Source organism: Macaca fascicularis, chromosome 7 (genome assembly GCF_037993035.2).
Source record: "Macaca fascicularis isolate 582-1 chromosome 7, T2T-MFA8v1.1".
Taxonomy (NCBI): domain Eukaryota; kingdom Metazoa; phylum Chordata; class Mammalia; order Primates; family Cercopithecidae; genus Macaca; species Macaca fascicularis.
Window position 1 is genome coordinate 68,314,790 of NC_088381.1, and position 21,312 is coordinate 68,336,101.

General features: G+C 40.0%; 1 protein-coding gene across 8 annotated transcripts in view; it reads right to left on the reverse strand.

Annotated features, from left to right (window-relative positions):
- Positions 1–1,195: 1,195 nt before the first annotated feature.
- WHAMM (WASP homolog associated with actin, golgi membranes and microtubules) overlaps positions 1,196–21,312 on the reverse strand; it is a 51,390-nt gene continuing 31,273 nt past the window's right edge. For 5 of the 8 annotated variants that reach the window (XM_073996556.1, XM_073996557.1, XM_005560316.5 and 2 more), the window contains 8 exons: positions 18,577–18,727; positions 17,331–17,500; positions 15,929–16,094; positions 12,162–12,349; positions 8,965–9,051; positions 8,652–8,747; positions 4,493–4,970; positions 1,196–2,342 (listed from right to left, as the gene is read on the reverse strand). In XM_073996556.1, coding sequence (XP_073852657.1) covers positions 2,035–2,342; positions 4,493–4,970; positions 8,652–8,747; positions 8,965–9,051; positions 12,162–12,349; positions 15,929–16,094; positions 17,331–17,500; positions 18,577–18,727 — 1,644 coding nt within the window. In that variant the 3' untranslated portion in view covers positions 1,196–2,034. Of the gene's footprint in view, positions 2,343–4,492; positions 4,971–8,651; positions 8,748–8,964; positions 9,074–11,566; positions 11,687–12,161; positions 12,350–13,583; positions 13,713–15,928; positions 16,095–17,330; positions 17,501–18,576; positions 18,728–21,312 lie in introns of those variants that run through there. The other 3 variants (XR_012415277.1, XR_012415276.1, XR_012415278.1) reach the window with 3 other exon arrangements.

Here is a 21,312-nt window from a genome sequence, read left to right on the forward strand (position 1 = left end):
GTGGTGGGGAAGGAGGCCTGGGGCACAGCCACTGGACCTGCCTCTGGGATCTGGACCTGATGCCCAGCGAGTAGCCCACAGGTTGCATCGCCCACAGGTTGCGTCCCCCACTGGAACACCCCTGGGAACCCGGGTGGGAGCAGCGGGTACAGGGGCCAGTGCAGACTCGGGGCTTGGACCATCAGGCCTAGACCAGCACAGTGAGGCACATTCATTCATACACAGGAGTTGGATTTGCATTCTGAAAAGGTAGCACACATGACAGACCCGTGGGCAACCTGGCAGTGGCCAGGAAACCTGGCAGTGGCCATGCCACAGAGGGAGGCCCAGGCTGCAGCTGCTGAAAGGGACTCATGCCCCTCCCAGCTGTGCCAACTGAGGCCCCTCACGCTGCTGTGTGCCAGAGTTAGTTAAGAAGACACTGGAAGGCTGGGTGCAGTGGCTCACCCCTGTAATCCCAGCATTTGGGAGGCCAAGGTGGACGGATCACGAGGTCAAGAGATTAAGACCATCCTGCCAACATAGTGAAACCCTGTCTCTACTAAAAATACAAAAATTAGCTGGGCGTGGTGGCACACACTTGTAGTCCCAGCTACTCAGGAAGCTGAGGCAGGAGAATCACTTGAACCCAGGAGGCAGAGGTTACAGTGAGCCGAGATCATGCCACCGTACTACAGCCTGGTGACAGAGCAAGACTGTCTCAAAAAAATTTAAAAAAAAACAAAAAGACACTGGAAGTAGGAAGATTTCTGTTCTATATCAGGACTTTCTTTGGAAACGAGGTAGACTCCTTTTGTTCTGTGGAAACCCAGGATTAACATCACCAGAGTGAGGGTGACAAGGTTAGTAAGGATGCTTGCACAGTCTGAGAAATGAATGGACTGTTTTGCATCAGTCCCTTCCCCTTTACCAATTTTAAAAATTTAAGGGGGAGAAAATATTTCAGCATGAGACTGAAATATTTTCAGTTCCTGAGGAAAATAACACTATTCCTCCATCCTTAGTATTCACTTAAACAAATATTTTGCTAAAACCTTATTAAAAACTTTAAGCCCACCCAGGCACGGAAGGCTTTGCTTTTACAGCAGCTAAGGTATGTTTTCATTACCCCATGAGTGATGCTAATGCATTGTAAATAGTTCTTTATTATGAGTTTATGTAGTGCTTGGTGCCTAAAATAAATTTCATTTAAATATTTAAAATAACTGCTGAATATAAGCAATTTATTCTGATTATTGATAAAATAACATTCACATTCAAACCTATAAATCTGAGAAATCACTATTCCATATACACAGGAGGCCACAGTCAGTAGTCTAATAGTGCTGCTTACCAGAGTAGTGTAAACTTCTTTCAGAATCAGGGAACAATTCTAGATCACCCATGGTGAGAAGTAAGTGCTCTTCTCTTAGGCCACCGACACTTCCGATTGGGTCTTGACATCCCACCTATGGGCTGGTGTGTGCAACTCTCATTTCTACTTCCCTCCCCAGTTTTAAGAGTCACTGCATCACACAAAAGTTGCAGCATTGGCCAGGCACGGTGGCTCATGTCTGTAATCCCAACACTTTGGGAGGCCAAGGCAGGTGGATCACGATGTCAGGAGTTCAAGACCAGCCTGGCCAACGTGGTGAAACCCTGTCTCTACTAAATATACAAAAATTAGCCAGGCATGATGGCACGTGCCTGTAATCCCAGCTACTCAGGAGGCTGAGGCAGAGAATTGCTTGAACTCGGGAGGTGGAGCTTGCAGTGAGCCGAAATCGCACCACTGCACCCCAGCCTGGGAGGCGGAGCTGGCAGTGAGCCGAGATCGCGCCACTGCACCCCAGCCTGGGCGACAGAGCAAGACTGTCTCAAAAAAACAAAAAGAAAAAGAAAAAAAAGCTGCAGCATCCCACACAAGACCCTGCTGATCTTCTGGGCTGTTATGTGGCCCGTCTACCAGCACCCTGTTAGTGTGCTTTCAATAGGTCTTAGCCTCACCCACTTTATTCAAGCCTACTGTGGCAGGTACCTTTGTCAAACTTGAGCCTAACCATCCCACTGGCCAGGGTCCTGCTCATCGCTGTCCTCCTCAGAGCCAGCAGACACCCTCTTGATTCTCTGGAGTGCGGCCTTGATGCTCCTCTCAAGGTCACTAGTGCGTCTGTTGCTAGTTGGTTTGCTGCTGAGGTTTTGGCCAAGATCAGGGTGAACTTTCTTCAGTTTGACCCCTTGCCTTATGGCAGCCAGAATGTGCTCATTGACTGAGGCGTGGGGAGGGCGCATCGTTGGCACTTCCACCTTCCGGAGAGGAGCTCTGCCATGCCTTAGGGAGGCCAACACTTCATCCATAGATCCTGAAATTGAGTAAGCAGAGCTAGTACCATCAAGAAAACACATTCCCTTCCCAGAACATTATTGCTATGAAATTGTTAAATCTCACATCAGTTAACACCATGACTTAAACACACAATCACTTCATTAAGCAAATGCCTTGATTACCTGCTAACAATAAGCCTCCTGGTTGAATCCAGGATAGCTGAATAGCTCATGTTTTAGCTTAACCACTTTCTTTCTGCTAACTTCTTCAAATCCATAGCCACTGACAGGAACAGGCATGCACAACTTTTGTTAGAATTACTGTTTTTCAAGACAAATGTGATCTGTCCCTCCCATCCTGAAGAGAGTTACGGAAGCCTGGGGTGGAATAGTCTCACCCACTGTACGTGACCTCTGAAGGATACCTCTGAAGCTGTATCTCCTTCATTACCCTGTCCAGCTAAAAATCTTTTTTAAAAAATTTTATCCTGCTCAATTTAACTTCAGTCTTGGCTATTAGTCAGTGATGACTCATTCTATGACAATGAAGTGAGTAGGTTTCTACACATGAAAAGGCTTAAAATAAAACTTCAACCGGCAACTCAATGAACCGCCACCGGAGGGGTGGCACTGGCACATTTTTCTATATATAATGTGTTTAATTCCACCTACATTACCCTGAGGTGGCTTACATACTTTATTTTTGAGTATGTGAAATGCTGTCAAAACACAAATTAGATCAGAGCTTCAAGGCGTTAGTGAGGAGAAGCTATTTTTCACTCTGGCACCTGGAGACCCCTGAGAGGGTAAAATCTTTTATCGCCCACTGGAGACAGGCCTGACTGTGGCCACTAATTTAGAGATCTTCCAGGTAAGGCTTCAAGATTAATAATCAATTCTAGTTCAGGATTGAAAGGCCATGCTGTGGCTAACAAAAGGCTATTTTGCTTTGGATTTAAACCTATACCTCCTTATTACAATTTCCTTCTGGGGGTAATGAGACAGGTTTCACAATCAAGGGCATTCTCTGGTGCAAATTCACACTTTCTTTTTCTTTCCTGTGATTTAGCAGTGTTTGTGAGTTGAACAGAACTTCCCAAAACCATGTGCATTAAATCTGGGATGGGAATGTGGCACCCCACAAAGATCTGCCCACTTCCAAAGTCTGATCTAGACACAGCCATGCAAACTCTTTACTTTTCATTCACAGGACAGTTGTTGCAAACCCCATGGAAACAGGCCATTGGGTCTCCACCTAGTATTTGGACATTTTCATTTGTACCTGGTTCTAGGTACAGTGAAGCTCTGAACTCAGAATAGCCAGATTGCTCAATTAACCAGAATCAGTCTGGAACTGTTATATCATTCATAACACCTAATACAGTAACCTTGCACAGTTTAGGTGGAGGTGCTTAAGCATACTTTTAAAAACAAATTTACATAAATTTTGTTAGGCTATTCTAAAGTGTACACACACACACACACCAAAGCAATAGGCTCCAAGTCTAGGCAGATTCAGGCCATTCTCCTCAAAACTTAATGTCTAAAGCCATAATTCGAATTCTGAGAACTATAGCCCTATTAAAGAAATTGTCAAGAGCATTCAGTGTACTGCACTTGCCAAGACAAGTGGCCCACTTTTTCTTTCTGATCCATTACACTTTAGAAAGACTTCCAACAGTAAGGGTTCCCAGTGTGCCAGTCAGTCTGCAAGAACAACCTTCTACATTCTGGCTAATATGCTTCTACAGTAATTTCCAACCAGTATTCTGCTTAAAATACAAAAACTGGATTCTGTAAAGGACTCAGAGATGCAACAGTAAGCATAGTTTAAAACCGTACTGAAAAGTATTCCAATGGCAGAAATCAAATACATACTGAAGTCTTAAGAAACTTCAAATAGGTTGATACTTTAACCACCTCAGAAATCCCAAGTCATGTGATCATTAAATGTATAGAGATGGTTTCTTCAAACTGAATTAACATTTATGAAACCAGATTTAGGCTATACTATACTAACTTTGCAATGAAAGAATAATGATACTCAAGGCAGCGAATACTAGAATATTTTAAGGCTACAGAGAATTATAAAAATTATTTCCATTTGAAGATGATGGCTTCTGAAGCTAGAATGCTTCAACAGCTTAACAACTCATGGGGGAGCAGGGACAGAATTCCAGTGGATTACCTGGACATGGAAAACTTTCCAAGGAGTCACGTGGTCTCTCAGCAGGTGATTCACACACTAGAGGAAGTGGCTGGTCATCTTTCACTGGAGCCCGGAAGCCTAAGTTCTGATGAGTTGCAGCTTGAGAGGATGAGGACAGAGCAGGGAGAGGAGGCGGTGGGGGTAGGGGTGGGGGTGGTGGTGGAGGAGGAGGAGGAGGTGGTGGCAGTGACAATTCCTCACTGGATTTGGAATGTGTTTGATCACCAACTGGAACAAAAACCTGGACAGGGATATTTCCATGACAGTCTTGACACTTGGGGCTTTTCATGTTACCAGCTTCCGATAGGGGAACGCCTCTAGTTTTCCTAGAGGACGGGTGAATTACTGACACAGCCTGGGAAGCTGGCAAGCATGTCTGCTGGGAAAGGTCGCCTGGCAGGTTTGGAGCCACAGGTTCTGAGCCAGAGGTGTTTCGGACAGATTGAGCTAGGTGTTTCTGAAAATGAAAAACCATGGTGAGGAATCTGCCACAAGTTCAAACCATCAAAATGCTGAAACTTTCTAGAAATCTATAAACACATGCGTTTCTATGCATGGATGGTCTAATTCACAAAGTGGCTCCTTCTTGTTTGTACAGCCATCCTTGCTACCAAAGCCATTTTTCATGGATTAAAAGATAAGCATTTATATCCTTTGATCAAGTATTACCTTCTCTGTAGTAAAATGAAGATACGAAAGCATACATATAGAGGAAAATAGTCATCAATTTTTAGTATGGAAAATTAGAAATGCTAAAATACAAATTATAGGATATTAGTTGAAAAAAGTGTGACAAATCTATTCAAAATATTAAGTAGCTGGCAAAAGAGCAAGACTCTGTCTCAAAAAAAAAAAAAAAAAGCCATAAAAAGTGAAATAGTACAACGCCTGAAACATCTGAAAAAATCAGATGATACAGTGTTCAGTGAAAACCAGATATAAAATATGTATTATGATTAAAAATGAGAAAAGTTCTATGAAAAATGCCAGCACAGTGGACATCCAAGTGGCAGCTATAACAAAGCCTGTGGATATTTCTTTTCTCTTACTTTTAGGCTTAGAGTTAATTTCATAATTAAGAAAATGTAAATTGAAAAAGTTCTGGTCTTTCAGGTATTCATTTGATAAAGAAAAACCTAGCCCTACAAAGAGCTAATCTTGAGAGGAGGTCCCTAAAGAAGGCACTGATTAGCCAATGAAACATAAAATGTAATACTATGAACTCATTAAAATGAACTAGCTCTATACATATTAACATGAATATATCTCAAAAACCTAAGTTAAAGAAACTGGCAAAGGATGCATTCAATATGACCCTATTAATGCAAACACACACACACCATGCAATCCATGATAAACTCAAGGAGTATTTCCATTTCCCTTACATTCTGCTCCTTTCAGGACAAATAGCAACATGGCAACAAGCCCCCAAACCTCCCTGATGCAGACACAGCCATGCAGCTGCCGTCCTGTCAGAGAGCATGCCAGCAGAATTCGAATCCCAGAAACTGGGCCAGAGGGCTAAACGCCAGTGCTCACCCAACTGATCTCCATCCAACTGATCAGGTCATGCCTGATGGGGTTCCCTGAACCACCCAAAGATGCTTTCTGTGGCATCCGGGCTGCAGCATGTCACTGTGACTCTGGACTGTTAAGTTCTACCTTTATTTTTTTGTAGAGACAGGGTCTCACTGTGTTGCCCAGGCTGGTCTCAAACTCCTGGGTTCAAGCAATCCGCCTGCCTCAGCTTCCAAAAGTGCTAGGATTACAGACTTGAGCCATGGCGCCTGGCCGAGTTCTGCCTTATACTGCACAGGCATTCTGTCCACCCACGATAAATTAAATCCTTTACCTCACACAGCCCTTCAGATATTCAAAAAACTTCCTTGATCTCAACAGATACCATGTATCACATGATTTTATTTCTAGTTTTCTCCCTCTCCTACTTCCTCCCTTCCAAATGTGCTCAAATTGGCTATGTCCCCTTTAAGGGTGGCACTTCTTGGTAAACACAGAACTCCCTTATTCTACACAGGACGCCACTGTCCATACATGCCAAAAGCCCACAAGCTTTTGTCACACAGGTGGCTCATTAAGCTGAAGGAAACTGAATTCTCAAATTCTTTTACCCAAAATTTAAGCCACACAGACTTTCCTGTCACCCCATGCAAGCGCATACCTCCATACGAGCTTTTTTGGACTAGAAAACCAGTAATGTATCGCAATTTTGGGTGAACTTGTTAGCATTTAACTAATTGTTCCTGTTGGTCGTTGGGAGCTTAGGAGGCCTGATTCTGTCATTTCATTTTCATATCACCCACACATGAAAAAGTAATATTCTGTATTGCCAAACAATTCCTTGATCTCAGTGAGGGCTGAGGAGACGGGCTGGCTGCCCTTGGATCCCTTCCTCTACACTGACTCCATTCTGTTCATCGAAACTGTCTTGGTGATGGTGACCAGCCAGTTCCTCTCCAGCTCACTGGCTCTGCATTTATCTAGTATTCATGCAGCTCCTTCAATTCATGCTTTCCACTGCAGTTCACACCCAGGCCCCGATCCAGGGCAGTCACATCAGAATTTCTGTGGGTGGGGCTGGGCCTTAGTACTTAGAAGAAGCTCTCCAGAGGATCTGGATGTGTTGCCCAAGCTGAGAAGCCCTGTGTGGCCCTGGAGTAAGACCTGGCTTCAATTCCTGCTGTTTAACCTTGAACTAAGTTGTGTAACCAACTATTCTGAACCTTGGTAACTCATTTGTAAAGTGGTGATGAAACTATCTCACAAGGTTGTTTCAAGAACTAAGTGAGAGTGAATGTGAAGTGCCTAGCATGGTGCCGGGTATATGAAAGGCATCAGATACCTATTCCAGAATCTTTTCTGGGACAAAGTGGGTTGTTTCCTTTTCTGGGGCTACAACAAACTTGGGTCTTTGTGATGGGGCTGGGGAATGAAGGCAGGTCTATGTTTTATAGTCAGTAAATTCAATGATATTAAGCCCCTATTTACTTTTTTTTTTTTTTTTTTTGGAGACAGAAGAATCTCACTCTGTTGTTCATGCTGGAGCACAGTGGTGCAAGTTCGGCTCACTGTAACCTCCGCCTCCCAGGCTCAAGTGATTCTTGTGCGTCAGCCTCCCAAGCAGCTGGGACTACAGGCATGCACCACCATGCCCAGCTAATTTTTGTATTTTCAGTAGAGATGGGGTTTCACCACGTTGCCCAGCCTGGTCTCAAACTCATAGCCTCAAGCAATCTGCCCGCCTCAGCCTCCCAAAGTGCTAGGATTACAGGCGTGAGCCACCGTGCCTGACTCCCTACTTATATTGTTTTAAAAAACCTATTTACCTTTAGATAAATGTTTGAGGTGATGGATATGCTAATTACCCTGATTTGATCATTACACATTATATACCTGTATCAAAATATCACACTATACTTCATAAATATGTACAGTTATTATGTGTCAATTAAAAATAATAAAAGCTAAAAATTATTTTTTGAATCTTCATAGCAGCTTTTTTTAATTAAAGGAATTTATCTCTAATAATAAAGTCAAGAAATAGGAAAAAAATTACAGACTCAGGATCATTTTGTGGAGGAAATACAAATGTAGGCCTGTAACAGAGGGCATAAAAAATAGCATTATCCTCAAAAGTATATACTTTAAAAAAAAAAAAAAGAAAAAGGAAAGTTGTAGATATCAAAAAAAAAAACCCATTTTACTTTTAACAGGGCACTTTCACTACACTTATATCACAATGCTGCCTGGATAATATTTTAAAGAACTGTTTATTACAAATGAGGGGAAATGTCAGCTAAATCAAGGGAGTTGAACAGTTTTCAGTTTTCCCTGCCAATCTAAACCACCAGTGCCAGTTAGGACTACTCAGTCAGGAGTGCAGAGCAGGAACCCAAGCGTGTTGTGATGTCAAAAACAGTAATTATTTTATATCTTGGGTTTTGAATCACTGATATTCTATTTTTGTTGTTTTTTAATGATATACCAGAAATAATAGTATTTTTTAAATGTTCACGTTCTGCATGACCTGTTCTTAATATTTTATACTTTCCTCTTTTTTAGGGTGGTCTTCATTTATTTCCCCAGAAGTGTAGATGAGGTGACTTTTTATAGAACTTACATCTTTAAATGCTCTCAATCGTTGGAGTGTTTTTTGACGTTCTTGGTTGATCCATTCTTTTTTCTTTTGCTCCTCTTCTTTTATCTTGTCTCTTTTCTATATTTAAACAAATGTATATTTCTAAATTGCTCAACATTACAAAAAATGTCTCGTACCCCAACATTACCACCCCAAAGCTGCGCCCAGGCTGCAGGCCTGGAGGCAAATGGCTGACAGCTGCAGGTCCAGGGCAGCGCAATTCCAGTTTCCACAAGTCTAGGCCTACATGTCACGCTACACAAACACAGAACATTTTCCTTCAGAGGAGACTCACCATCTGAATACTGTGATGCTGACGAGAGTATCTTATGCTTTCTTCAGCCTGTTGCAATCTGAGCCGATGATTTTCTTTGCACTGATCCTGGTGGAATAATACAAATCACCTACATGGTTTTTAATGTTACCCTGGTATAGCATAAAAGGTTAAAAGAAAAAAGCACTGCCCAGTTCTGGTGTGGCCCAATGGTACTGTCTCCTCCACAGTCTATGATGAGGGTTGCCTGGCTGCTTGTGGAAATAATTTGTTCCCAGCAGAGTGCTTTAAGAGATGAAAAATAATCCACCAACCCATGAGAGGACATATAGGGAGCCCCCACTCTTAAATGGGATGTGTCCCAACAATGTTTTAATGTGATTGTTTTAAACACATTTCCCCATAACATTATAAATACTAATTACATTTCCAAGCGTACCTACAAAAGCAGAGCAACCTACAAATACCTAAAAAATTATAACTGTGTTTCACTTGTGCTTAACCACTCACTATACCAATATATAATAGGCTATATGTACATAAGATCCTTAATCTATGTAAAAAATAATACAGTAATACTCACAGATAATACTAACCCTTACTGAGTAGGTTTTAGCCTCAATGCCAAGTACTTTTCATGCCTTATACTACTTTATCCTCGCATGAAATTTGTATTATTACCACTATTGTCCTTTTTTTTTTTTTTTTGAGACTGAGTTTCGCTCTTGCTGCCCAGGCTGGAGTGCAATGGTGCGATCTGAGCCCACTGCAACCTCTGCCTCCCAGGTTCAAGCAATTCTCCTGCCTCAGCCTCCCAAGTAGCTGGGATTATGGGTGCCGTGCCGGCCTATCATCCTCTTTTAAAAGATGAGAAAACTGTAAGCTCAAAAGAGATTTAAGTAATTTGCCTAAGGTCACATGGCTACCTAAGTGGCCAAGCTGTGATCTGAACCCAAGTTGAGAGCTCACCTCAACTACCATTCTATTAACCGAGTGCTTTCCAATTCCAACATTTCCAGAATCAGTGGAAAGAGCTCCTCTAAATGGGGTGGGGGAGTGATTGTATCTTTAGAGTGAAGGTTACTGCTCCAAGTCTGGATAAGAGAAGGCATAGGAGCATTTTATATATATATACATAAAACACTGCCAAGGAGGTAGAGGCATCTCTTCATCCACAGCACCATGGAAGTGCCAAAGGAGACTCCTGGGTTCATGGGTTTTCTGAAATGTGGAGCAAAGGGCAAATGCCTGTATATCTTCAAATCCTCTGAATAACAGTTCCTAAATCCAGAAGTACAATTCTTAAACATGAGCATACAAAGAATATACTCTTCTAACAAAGTTTTTTATTTTTATTTTTTATTAGAGACAGGGTCTTGTTCTATCACCCCGGCTGAAGTGCAGTGGTACAATCATAGCTCACTGAAGCCTCGACCTCCTGGCCTCAAGCGATCTTCCTGCTTCAACCTCTTGAGTAGCTGGGACTATAGGTGCGCACCACAGAGATGAGGTCTCACTGTATTGTCCCTGGTCTCAAACTTCTGGTCTTAAGTGATTCTCCCACCTCAGCCTCCCAAAGTGCTGGGATTACAGGCATGAACCACGGCACCTAGCCAAGTTTTTTTTTAACTATTTGTATTTAGATGGAAGAGTAATTAACATTTTTGTAAGCTACAAAAGTCACAATTTTCATGTTTTCTTAATTCTAATTAGAATAGTAGGCCGGGCACAGTGGCTCACGCCTGTAATACCAGAACTTTGGGAGGCTGAGGCAGGTGGATTGCTTGAGGTCAGGAATTCAAGACCAGTCTGACCAACATGGTGAAACCCCATCTCTACTAAAAATAAAAAATTAGCCGAATGTGGCCGGGCACTGTGGCTCATACCTGTAATCCCAGCACTTTGGGAGGCCGAGGCAGGTGGATCACCTGAAGTCAGGAGTTCAAGACCAGCCTGGCCAACATGGTGAAACCCCATCTCTATTAAAAATAGAAAAATTAGCCAGGTGTGGTGACGTGCACCTGTAATCCTAGCTATTCTAAGGCTGAGGCAGGAGAATCGCTTGAACTCTGGAGACGGAGGTTGCAGTGAGCCGAGATCACGCCACTGCACTCCAGCCTGGCGACAGAGCGAGACTCCATCTCAAAAAAAAAAAAAAAAAAGCCGGATGTGGTGGCAGGCACCTGTAATCCCAGCTATGTGGGAGGCTGAGGCAGGAGGCTCGCTTGAACCCGGGAGGCGGAGGTTGCAGCGAGCCGAGATCGCGCCACTGCACTTTAGACTGGGAGACAGAGCGAGACTCCGTCTGTCTCAAAAAAAAAAAAAAAAAAAAAAAGGAGAAAAGTATAGTAAATATGAGTAAATACATATAAAAGTCTGTATAAAAATGATATATAGAAGCTTCCTTTTCTGCTGGAAAAAATTAAATTTCTTAGTGTTATCTTTTTATGTATTCATGGATTTTTAAAAATTAAGAAAAAATCACCAAATATAAGGTCTGAGGTGAACTGAATATTATCTGTAATTGTTTTGTGTACTCAATAATTTACAGTAAAATATATTTAGAATTGTTATAGTTGGTTATTAGTAATAGAGTTTCTACCTATTGTGGTTTTTAAAGTACCTGTGGTCCAGCGGCGATGGCTCACACCTGTAATCCCAGCACTTTGGGAGGCCAAGGTGGGCGGATCACTTGAGGTCAGGAGTTCAAGACCAGCCTAGCCAACATGGCAAAACCCTGTCTCTACAAAATATACAAAAATTAGCTGGTCGTGGTGGCACGTGCCTGTAAACCCAGCTACTTGGCAGGCTAAGGCACGAGAATCGCTTGAACCTAGGAGGCAGAAGTTGCAATGAGCCAACATCATGCCTCTGCACTCCAGCCTGGGTGACAGAGCAAGACTCTGTCTCAAAAAAAAAAAAATAAAGTATCTGTGTATGCAATGGGCATTCAACAAATAGTTGTTGAATGAATAAATTAAAACCCTGAGATTTGCTAAATGCTTAAATCCTAAGAGAAAAAAAATATTTTTAAGAAAAACATTTAAAAGCATTTTAACTATAGTCATGGATAAGTACATACGTACATAAGCCATGGATAAGTACAGAAAAGTAATCACTGTGTTGGTAAAAACCTTATTTCAGTACCTCTTTATCCTTCATACAAGAATAAATTTCTGGAAGAGAAAATAAAAGAGAGCCGCTCTGAGCGTATCTACCTTTCTACTCCGGAGAGAGGCTCTTTTGGCACAGATCCTGCCCCGTTTAGACTCCAGCTGCTGGCACTGCCTTCTGAGTTCTTTCACTTCCAAATTCTTATCATCCTGCAGCCCCACCACACAGTCAATGACTTTAAGTTCCTCTGGACTTTCACATGGATCGTAATAGACAACTTCATTCTGTTTCTCTAAAAATGTATTAATGATTGTTTAAAACACATTTTATTATTTTCAAAAATGCACTGAATTTTTTTAAATGTAAGGAAAATAAAGATCACTTGTAATCCCACCACTGAGCACTATTAACATATATAAAAAATATACGTGTATATATACATGACTATATACATGTGTGTAAGTAGCATGTGTGTATATACATGTAAGTAGTGTATGCATGTATATATACATGTATATATAGACATACATATATACACATGCACACATACACACACATACTACTTATAAAGCTACACATATCAATGGAGTTCTAAAAGAACATTTTCCATGGGATGGAAATAAATTTTTAGGCCAGGTACAGTGGCTCACGCCTGTAATCCTAGCACTTTGGGAGGCCAAGGCAGGCGGAACACCTGAGGTCAGGAGTTCAAGACCAGCCTGGCCCACATGGCAAAACCCTGTCTCTACTAAAAATACAAAAATTAGTTGGGCACAGTGGTGTGTGCCTATAATCCTAGCTACCTGGGAGGCTGAGGCAGGGGAACAGCATGAACCTGGGAGGCAGAGGTTGCAGTGAGCCGAGATCGTGCCACTGCACTCCAGCCTGGGCAACAGAGCAGGACTCCATCTCCAAAAATTAAAAAAAAATTTTTAAAGATAAATTTTAATGGCAGCATAGTATTCTCTAATTTAAGCAATCCATGTTGTTAGGCTGTTCCAATGTTCCATTATTATTCATTTCACTGTGACGAACATCTCTGTATAAATCTTTGTGTACACTTTTTATCACTTCCTTAGCAGATAAAAGGATCTTGATACCCATTGCCAAACTGCACTCCAGAAAGGCAACTTATATTCTACCAGTAATATATTATTAAGATGCCTTAGTCATATTTAATCTTGATTACATACTGATTTTTTTAAAGTCACGCTTACTGTAACAAATTCAAACCCTCCAGAAGTACATAAAATAAACAGTGAAATTTTCTTGCTCCTTCCCCAAACCTTCTGAGTCATTCTTAGAGGAAAAACATTATGAACAATTTGGCATGCATCCTTCCAGGTTAACTTCTTTTTTTAATGTAATTTTTTCCCTAAATATGTAAAACGCTTATAACCTGAAACTACTGCAAAAAATTGTGAATACTCAGGATTAAACTAAAAGTTCAGGATCTATGTGAAGAACTTTATTAAACTTGGAGGAAATTTAGGAAAAAAGATTTAAATAAATGGAGAGAGACATACCATGTTCTTGGGTAGGAAGATTCAAAATTGCAAAGACCACTATTCTCCCCAAAGTAATCTCTAATTTTAAGCAAAATCACAATCAAAATTCCAACGAGTTTTTGTTTTGAACTTGATTCTAAATTTCATCTGGAAGAATAAAGGAGTGAAAACAGTCAGAAAACTTGTGGAGAAGTAATGGGGGGTTAACTTGCCTTACCAGACCCTAAAATGTGCTTCCAAGGTACAGTCATGGGAACAGTATGGAGCCAGCAGCAGAGCCACTCACAAACCAATGGAGGAGAACAACTCAGAAACAGACCAAAGTCAATCTAATGTTTAGCTTGAGAAATGTTAAACATTTAGGGAAAATGTTTTTAAAATCAGTGATTGGGACTGCTTAACAATTTGAGGGAAAGATTCAGTTCCTACCACAATCAAAATAAATTCCACCTGGACTAAAGAATTAAATGTTTTAAAAAGCAACATCATAAACATACAAAAAGAAGACATAAGTATATACTGACATAATTTTGGGATAGGAGAATACTGCCAGACAAAATACTAAAAGCAGAAGCCACAGGGGAAAAAAATTGATAAATGTGACTTCATAAAAATTAAATATTTCTGAAAGGCAAGAAAACGCAAATGACAAGGAGAGATTATTTGCAACATATGACAGAAAATAGAGGATATTATTCCTAATGTGGAAAGGAAATATTCCAAAGAAAAATAGACAAAGACTATGAATAGGCATTTCATAAAATAAATACAAATGGCTCGTAAACATACAAAATTTTGTTCAATATTCACTCATAATAAACGAAAATTGGAAGACTGTCATTTCCTTTGTCAAGTAAACAAAAATGCAAAAGAATGGCATGAGTCTGGGAAACATACACACTCATATTCTGCTGATGGGAGCATCTTTCTTCTTTTCTCTTTTTTTTTTTGGGGGGGACAGAGTCTTACTTTGTCACCCAGACTGGAGTGCAGTGGTGCCATCTCGGCTCACTGCAATCTCCATCTCCCAGGTTCAAGCAATTCTCCTGTCTCAGCCTCCCAGGTAGCTGGGATTAAAGGCGTCCACCATCACGCCCAGCTAATTTTTGTATTTTTAGTAGAGACAGGGTTTCACCACGTTGGCCAAGCTGGTCTTGAACTCCTGACCTCAAGTGATCTACCCCCTCAGCCTCCCAAAGTGCTGAGATTACAGGCGTGAGCACACCCAGCCTGGGAGCATCATTTTAAATGTACAACCTATCTAGAGGGCCATTATGTAGTATGAAATTTGGAAATCAGAAAATAATACAGAGGTGAGGAAAAATGTATCTCAGATGATTATGGTATTGTTATGTATCAAAATGAAAAATATACATTGCCCTTGACTCAATAATTCCATCCTTAGAAATTTATTCCAAGGAAATAATCTGTCCTATACTCAAAGACATGGGTAAAGGAAAGTTCACTACACTACTGTTCTAAACAGCTGAAATTTGGAAATCATGGTATATCCATAAAATAGAATACTATGCAGCCATTAAAATATTGATACTTTTATTATTCACTGAAATAGAAAGACAGTTATTATGTATTAAATGAAAAAGACTATTATGCATTGTATGCCTGTGTCAAAATATCTCATGCAACCCATAAATATATATATCTATTATGCACCCATAAAAATTAAAAATTTTTTAAAAAGATGTTACGCACTTGGTTAGTTTTGGTTAAAAATTTATATTTTTCTATATCAGCATATTTTAAAATCTACAAAGTTATAGAGCAAATTGTTACCACTAAGTGTCTCTCTTTTTTTTTTTTTCCTTTTTGAGACGGAGTCTTGCTCTGTCGTCCAGGCTGGAGTAGAGTGGCACAATCTTGGCTCACTGAAACTTCCGCCTCCCAGGTTCAAGCCATTCTCCTGCCTCAGCCTCCCAAGTAGCTGGGATTACAGGCACGTGCCACCACACCAGACTTTGTATTTTTAGTGGAGACAGGGTTTAGTATTTTTGTATTTTTAGTAGAGACGGGGTTTCACCATGTTGGCCAGACTGGTCTGAACTCCTAACCTCAAGTGATCCGCCCACCTCAGCCTCCCAAAGTGCTGGGATTATAGGCATGAGCCACTGTGCCCAGGCAACCACTAAGCACGTCTAGATGATGGGATTCGGGTAATAATCATTTTTCTTTCTTTGTTTTGCTATGTGTTAACAATGAATATATTATTTGAATAATAAACCACTGAAGGAAAACTTTAGGAAATTTGCAGATGTTATAATTTACAAAAAGTAATTGATAATATGGTATTTCCTTAAATTTATAATTTAAACATTGTAATCTATATACTTAAATATAAATTTTACCTTTTATAAGTCTTTTAAGGGAGTCCAACTGTGTAGTAAGCAGTATTTCTTCATTTTTTAATATCTCAAATTTAACTTCATATAGTTCTAACTGAATTTCATAAAATTGTATTTCTAATTCATCTACAACATTTATATTTTTTTCTTGTTCTGGAAGATCTTCCATCTTATTTTCATAGAAAAAAGAAAAATAAGTTAAAATAAATTAGTATATTAAAAACAAACTTTAGAAGCATTATAGCTATTTTCTATTCCTTGTTCAGCACTAAATATAAAAAAGCAAATAGGAAAGAAACTCATTTCATCTAGTGATGCAAATACTTTATATCATCCTTGAAACAGAGGAAAACATTTAGGTTTTGAGAAACATAAATGGCAATGAGGTATTATTATGTATTGCATATTGGTGTCCCCCCAAATTTCGTATGTTGACACTCTAACTCCTAGTGTGATGTTATTTGGAGGTGGGTCCTTTGGAAGTAATTAAATTCAGATTATGTCAAAAGGATAGCACCCCCGTCATGGGATTAGTGCCCTTATTAGAAGAGAAAGACAGGGATCACTTTCTCTCTCTCTAAACATACACACAGAAGAAAGGCTATATGAGCACTCAGTTAAGAAGGCAGCTGTCTACCAGACAGGAAGATGATCTTCACTGGACAGTGAATCTGCAGGCACTTTGATCTTGGACTTCCCTGCCTCCAGAACTGTGAGAAATACATGTCCGTTGTTTAAGCCACCAAATCTGTGATAGTTAATCTTGTTATAGCAGTCTGAGCCAACTAAGACAGGTGTTTACAGTGTTTTCTGCTTTAAAGTCATAAGATCATAGGAAAAAACTTAAGTGACTATGATCCCTCAGTGAAGTATCTCTTTGATTATTTTAAAGTTGTACTGAAAACATTGCTGGATTGATTTTCAAGTACAGTACCCACTTCAATACTGAGCTCGGTGTTACTATAAAGTGAATCCTACAATATGGTATTTTGAAACATTTTAACCAAAGGAAAACTATGTCTAACCTTCCGTAGAAGATGGTGTTGGAATAAGTGAAGAAAAGAAGCTCTTTAACGATGCCTGGAAAGAAAAGTGCTATCTAAAAATAAAAGTGTCCTTTACTACATGGTCTCACTTATAAGTGGGAGCTAAGTAATGTGTATACACAGACAGTGTGGAATAATAGACACTGGAGACTCAGAACAGTAAGAGGGTGGGAGGGGGGACGAGAAATATTTAATGGGTACAATTACATTATACAGGTGATGATTATACTAAAAGCCCAAACTTCACCACACACAATATATCCATGGAACAAAACTGCACTTGTATCCTTTATTTATACAAAATTTTTAAAAAATAAAAGTGTATTTTTAAAACAAAGTTACATTTATCTTTGTCTTACCTTTCCCTGAATTTCAGCTCTTTTGTGATTTAAACACAACTCTTTCGCTCTCATGAGTTGCAGAGTCTCTCGAGCTAGCATTAGCCTAAGTTTTTCCAACCTGGGAACTGCTGTGGCCCAGGCAGCCTGGCCAAATCTCTTCGCATCCTGTTCCATTTCTTTCCGCATTACTGTTGGATTATAAAAATAAAATATAATTACACCTCATTAAAAAGGGAAACATTTATCACGAACTAATCCTTTCTTTATTGCCTCCATTCTATCAGCAGAACATCCTTTTTAAAAGAAATTCTGTTTTATTAACTTTTTTATTATTATAAAAATAATACATGGCCATTGATATAAAATTTTAGGCATTCCATTTTTAAAAAGACAGTAAGTCATGATCTCACCTAGTTGAGGCAACTGCTTCTTATATTTTGGCACACTTGCTTCCATATTGTTTCTATGTCTAGCTAGACAGACAGGCTCATATGGATAGTTTGACCAAAAAACTAGGATCATCATTCTGCTTTATATCTTGTTGATTCTGCACAATATATCAGAAACTCTTGCCACTCATAAAAAAAATCAAGAATCATGCTTAACAGCTACACAGTTTTCTGTTTTATGAATGTACCAAAACTTAACAAACTGATAGACATTAAGTTGTTTCCTATTTGGTGTTTTTATCAACAATTATTTAAGACTAAAAAAAAGTCCTTCACTCAGCCCACAAGCCCCTGCATGGTCTGACCCCACCTGTCTTGCCAGCATTTTCCCTCATACCACATTGTCCTACACTCTTTGTGATCTAGCCCCGCAGGTTTTCTTTAAGCTCCTACTTGCCAACTTCCCTCACGCCAGGGGACATTTGCCAGTGCTATTCCTTTTGCCTGGAATACTCCTCACTTTTTTTTTTCTCTCAACTTCCATTTACCCTTCAGATACTGGGACAAGCGCCACTACTCAGAGGCCTTCAGTGACCACCACCCTGATCAAGCCCAATTTCTCTCTCACAGACCCTCAGAGCCGCATGTCTCTCTTCTTTGTGCCATTTATTGTCACTGCCATTTTCCATGTGCTTCAATGAATAATTAAGATTTCTCTCCCTTCACCAGACTGTACAATGTCTCTCAATGCTTGACACTGAATTCTCGGCACCGAGAAAACATAGTGCCTAGTGAGTAAGAGGGACTCAAATGGTATGTGAATAAAATGACAATCAATTACATGTATCTTTGTATAGCATTTTTTAAATTATCACCTGCTAATGCTTTTACTGTCTCCTTAAAATAATTCACTGTGATATCTTGAATAGAGACAACAGCTTCTTCAGCCCGTCTGGTCCATTCTTCAGCTTCTTTCTCCAGGGCAACCACCCTTCTAGGACCTAGGTCATCCTCATCCAAGGACTTCTACAGACGAAGGGAAAACTGTCTTAGTAACAGCTAATAGTTATGTAGAGCCATTAGGAAATTGAAAGGAAATTGGTCACATGGATTAACTATACTACTACTCAGTCAATTAAATTTTCATTCATTCAGCAGTCCCTTACTGCGTATGAATAAGGTTCTAAGTTGAGCACCACCTGAAGACAAAAGGACACTCTGGGGCATAAAGGGAAAAAAAAGCCTACTTTCACTTCACATGCCTAGAGTAACTTTTTCTAGAGAGGAATGTTGTCAAATTATGCTTCTCTCTAGTAATAATAATACACAATTGTTTAAATAAGTGATCTGTGTTATCAAGCACACAATGTAGGGCCTGGAACAGAGCACTTAAGTGTTAGCTGTTATCATTTCTTTTAGGGATATGTAATATAATCACCTAAAAGAAAATATCTGTATATTCATGCTTATAACATACTAGTATTGGTCTGAATGTTTGGGTCCCCCCAAAATGCATATGTTGAAGTCTAAATCTCTAGTGTGATGGTATTTGAAGATGGGGCCTTTGGGAGGTAATTAGGTCATGAGGTGGAGCCCTCAAGAATGGGATTAATGCCCTTATAAAAAGAAGAGGAGACATAGGATCTCTCTCTCTCTGCTCTTCACCATATGAAGACACAGCAAGACAGTCCTCTACAAATTAAAAAACTGGCCTTCACAAGACATTGGATCTGCCAGCACCTTGATCTTAGACTATCCAGCCTCCAGAACTGTGAGAAAAAAAGTTTTGTTGTTTATAAGCCACTAATCTGTGGTACTTTGTTATAACAGCCTGAAGTAAGACATGTGCTGCTATGTCATCCAACTTGCAATTTCTCTTCTACAAAGCATAAGAAATATGTACAAGTTAGCCGACAAGGAATTACAAATCAAAGCCATAACAAGATACCACTTCACACCCACTAGGATGGCTGTAACCAAAGAGACACACAATAACAAGTGTTGGTGATGATGTGGACAAATTGGAACCCTCATTTACTGCTTTTGGGAATATAAAACGATGCAACCACTTTGGAAAACCATCTGGCAGTCTTTCAAAAGGTTAAACATTGAGTAATGATAGGACCCAGCAATCTTACTCCTCAGTATGTACACAAGAGCTATGAAAACATATGTCTACACAGAAACTTACACACAAACATTCACAGCAGAATTATTCATAGTAGCCAAAAAGTGGAAACAACCCAAATGTCCATCAACTGATGAATAAAATGCGATATAGTCACACAATGAATATTACTTAGCAATAAAAAGAAATGAAATCCTGATACTTGCTACAACATGGATTAGCCTTGAAAACACTGAGATAAGTGAAAGGACCACATATTGAATAATGCTGTTGCTATGTCCAGAGTAGGGAAATCCACAGAAACAGAAAGTAGATTGGTGGTTGCCCAGGGTTCGGAGTGACTAATGGGTACGGGGTTTCTTTTGGAGGTGAAAATGTCCTGAAATTACATAGTAATGATCATTGCACAACTTTGAATATACTAAAAATCACCGAATTATACATCTTTAATCTGTGAATGATATCTTAAAACAGCTGTTACTTAAAGAAAGGAAAAATATAGACAGGGTACGGTGGCTCACGCCTGTAATCCCGGCACTTTGGGAGCCCGAGGTAGGCAGATCACCTGAGGTCGGGAGTTCGAGACCAGCCTGACCAACATGAAGAAACCCCGTCTCTACTAAAAAAATATAAAATTAGCCAGGCATGGTGGCACACGCCTGTAATCCCAGCTACTTGGGAGGCTGAGGCAAGAGAATCACTTGAATCCAGGAGGCAGAGGTTGAGGTAAGCCAATATTGCACCATTGCACTCCAGCCTGGGCAATAAGAGCAAAACTCCATCTCAAAAAAGAAAAAAGGAAAAATATATGCAAGAAGTAGACTCTCCAAATAATAGACTTTCAAATAATGAACAGAACAACTTTATCCACAGGTTAGAGTGGCATGAGTTTCATCTAAATGTGATACTATTTTTATAGTACAATCATCTGGCAGGGGTCATGAGATTATATGTGGAAAGATGGCCCAGTGCAGGGGGCAGAAATCAAGAGACTTCGTAGGTGTCTTCTGATTCTCATTGTTGAGACCCAAGGCAAGCTATTTAACTCCTCTGGACTCTAGATTCATTTGTAACACTGGAATAAGAATGCCTTTTCTGAATGGCGTCACAAGGTTGTCTGATGGCTCAATGAAGCAAGAGTGATAACAGCATTTACTAAAATTTAAGTTACTGAATTACAATCTAGGGTCCTGCTATTTAAATTTTCATCCTATTTTAAGAAATCTGCATGAGTCCTTAGAGGAAAACAAGCTGAAGCAAATAAACATCACATCAAAAACAATTCATCAGGCCGGCCTCAGTGGCTCATGCTTGTAATCCCAGCACTTTGGGAGGCTGAGACGGGTGGCTCACTTGAGATCAGGAGTTCAAGACCAGCCTGGCCAACATGGTGAAACCCCATCTCTACTAAAAATACAAAAGAAGTTAGCTGGGCATGGTGGTGCACATCTGTAATCCCAACTACTCAGGATGCTGAGGCAGA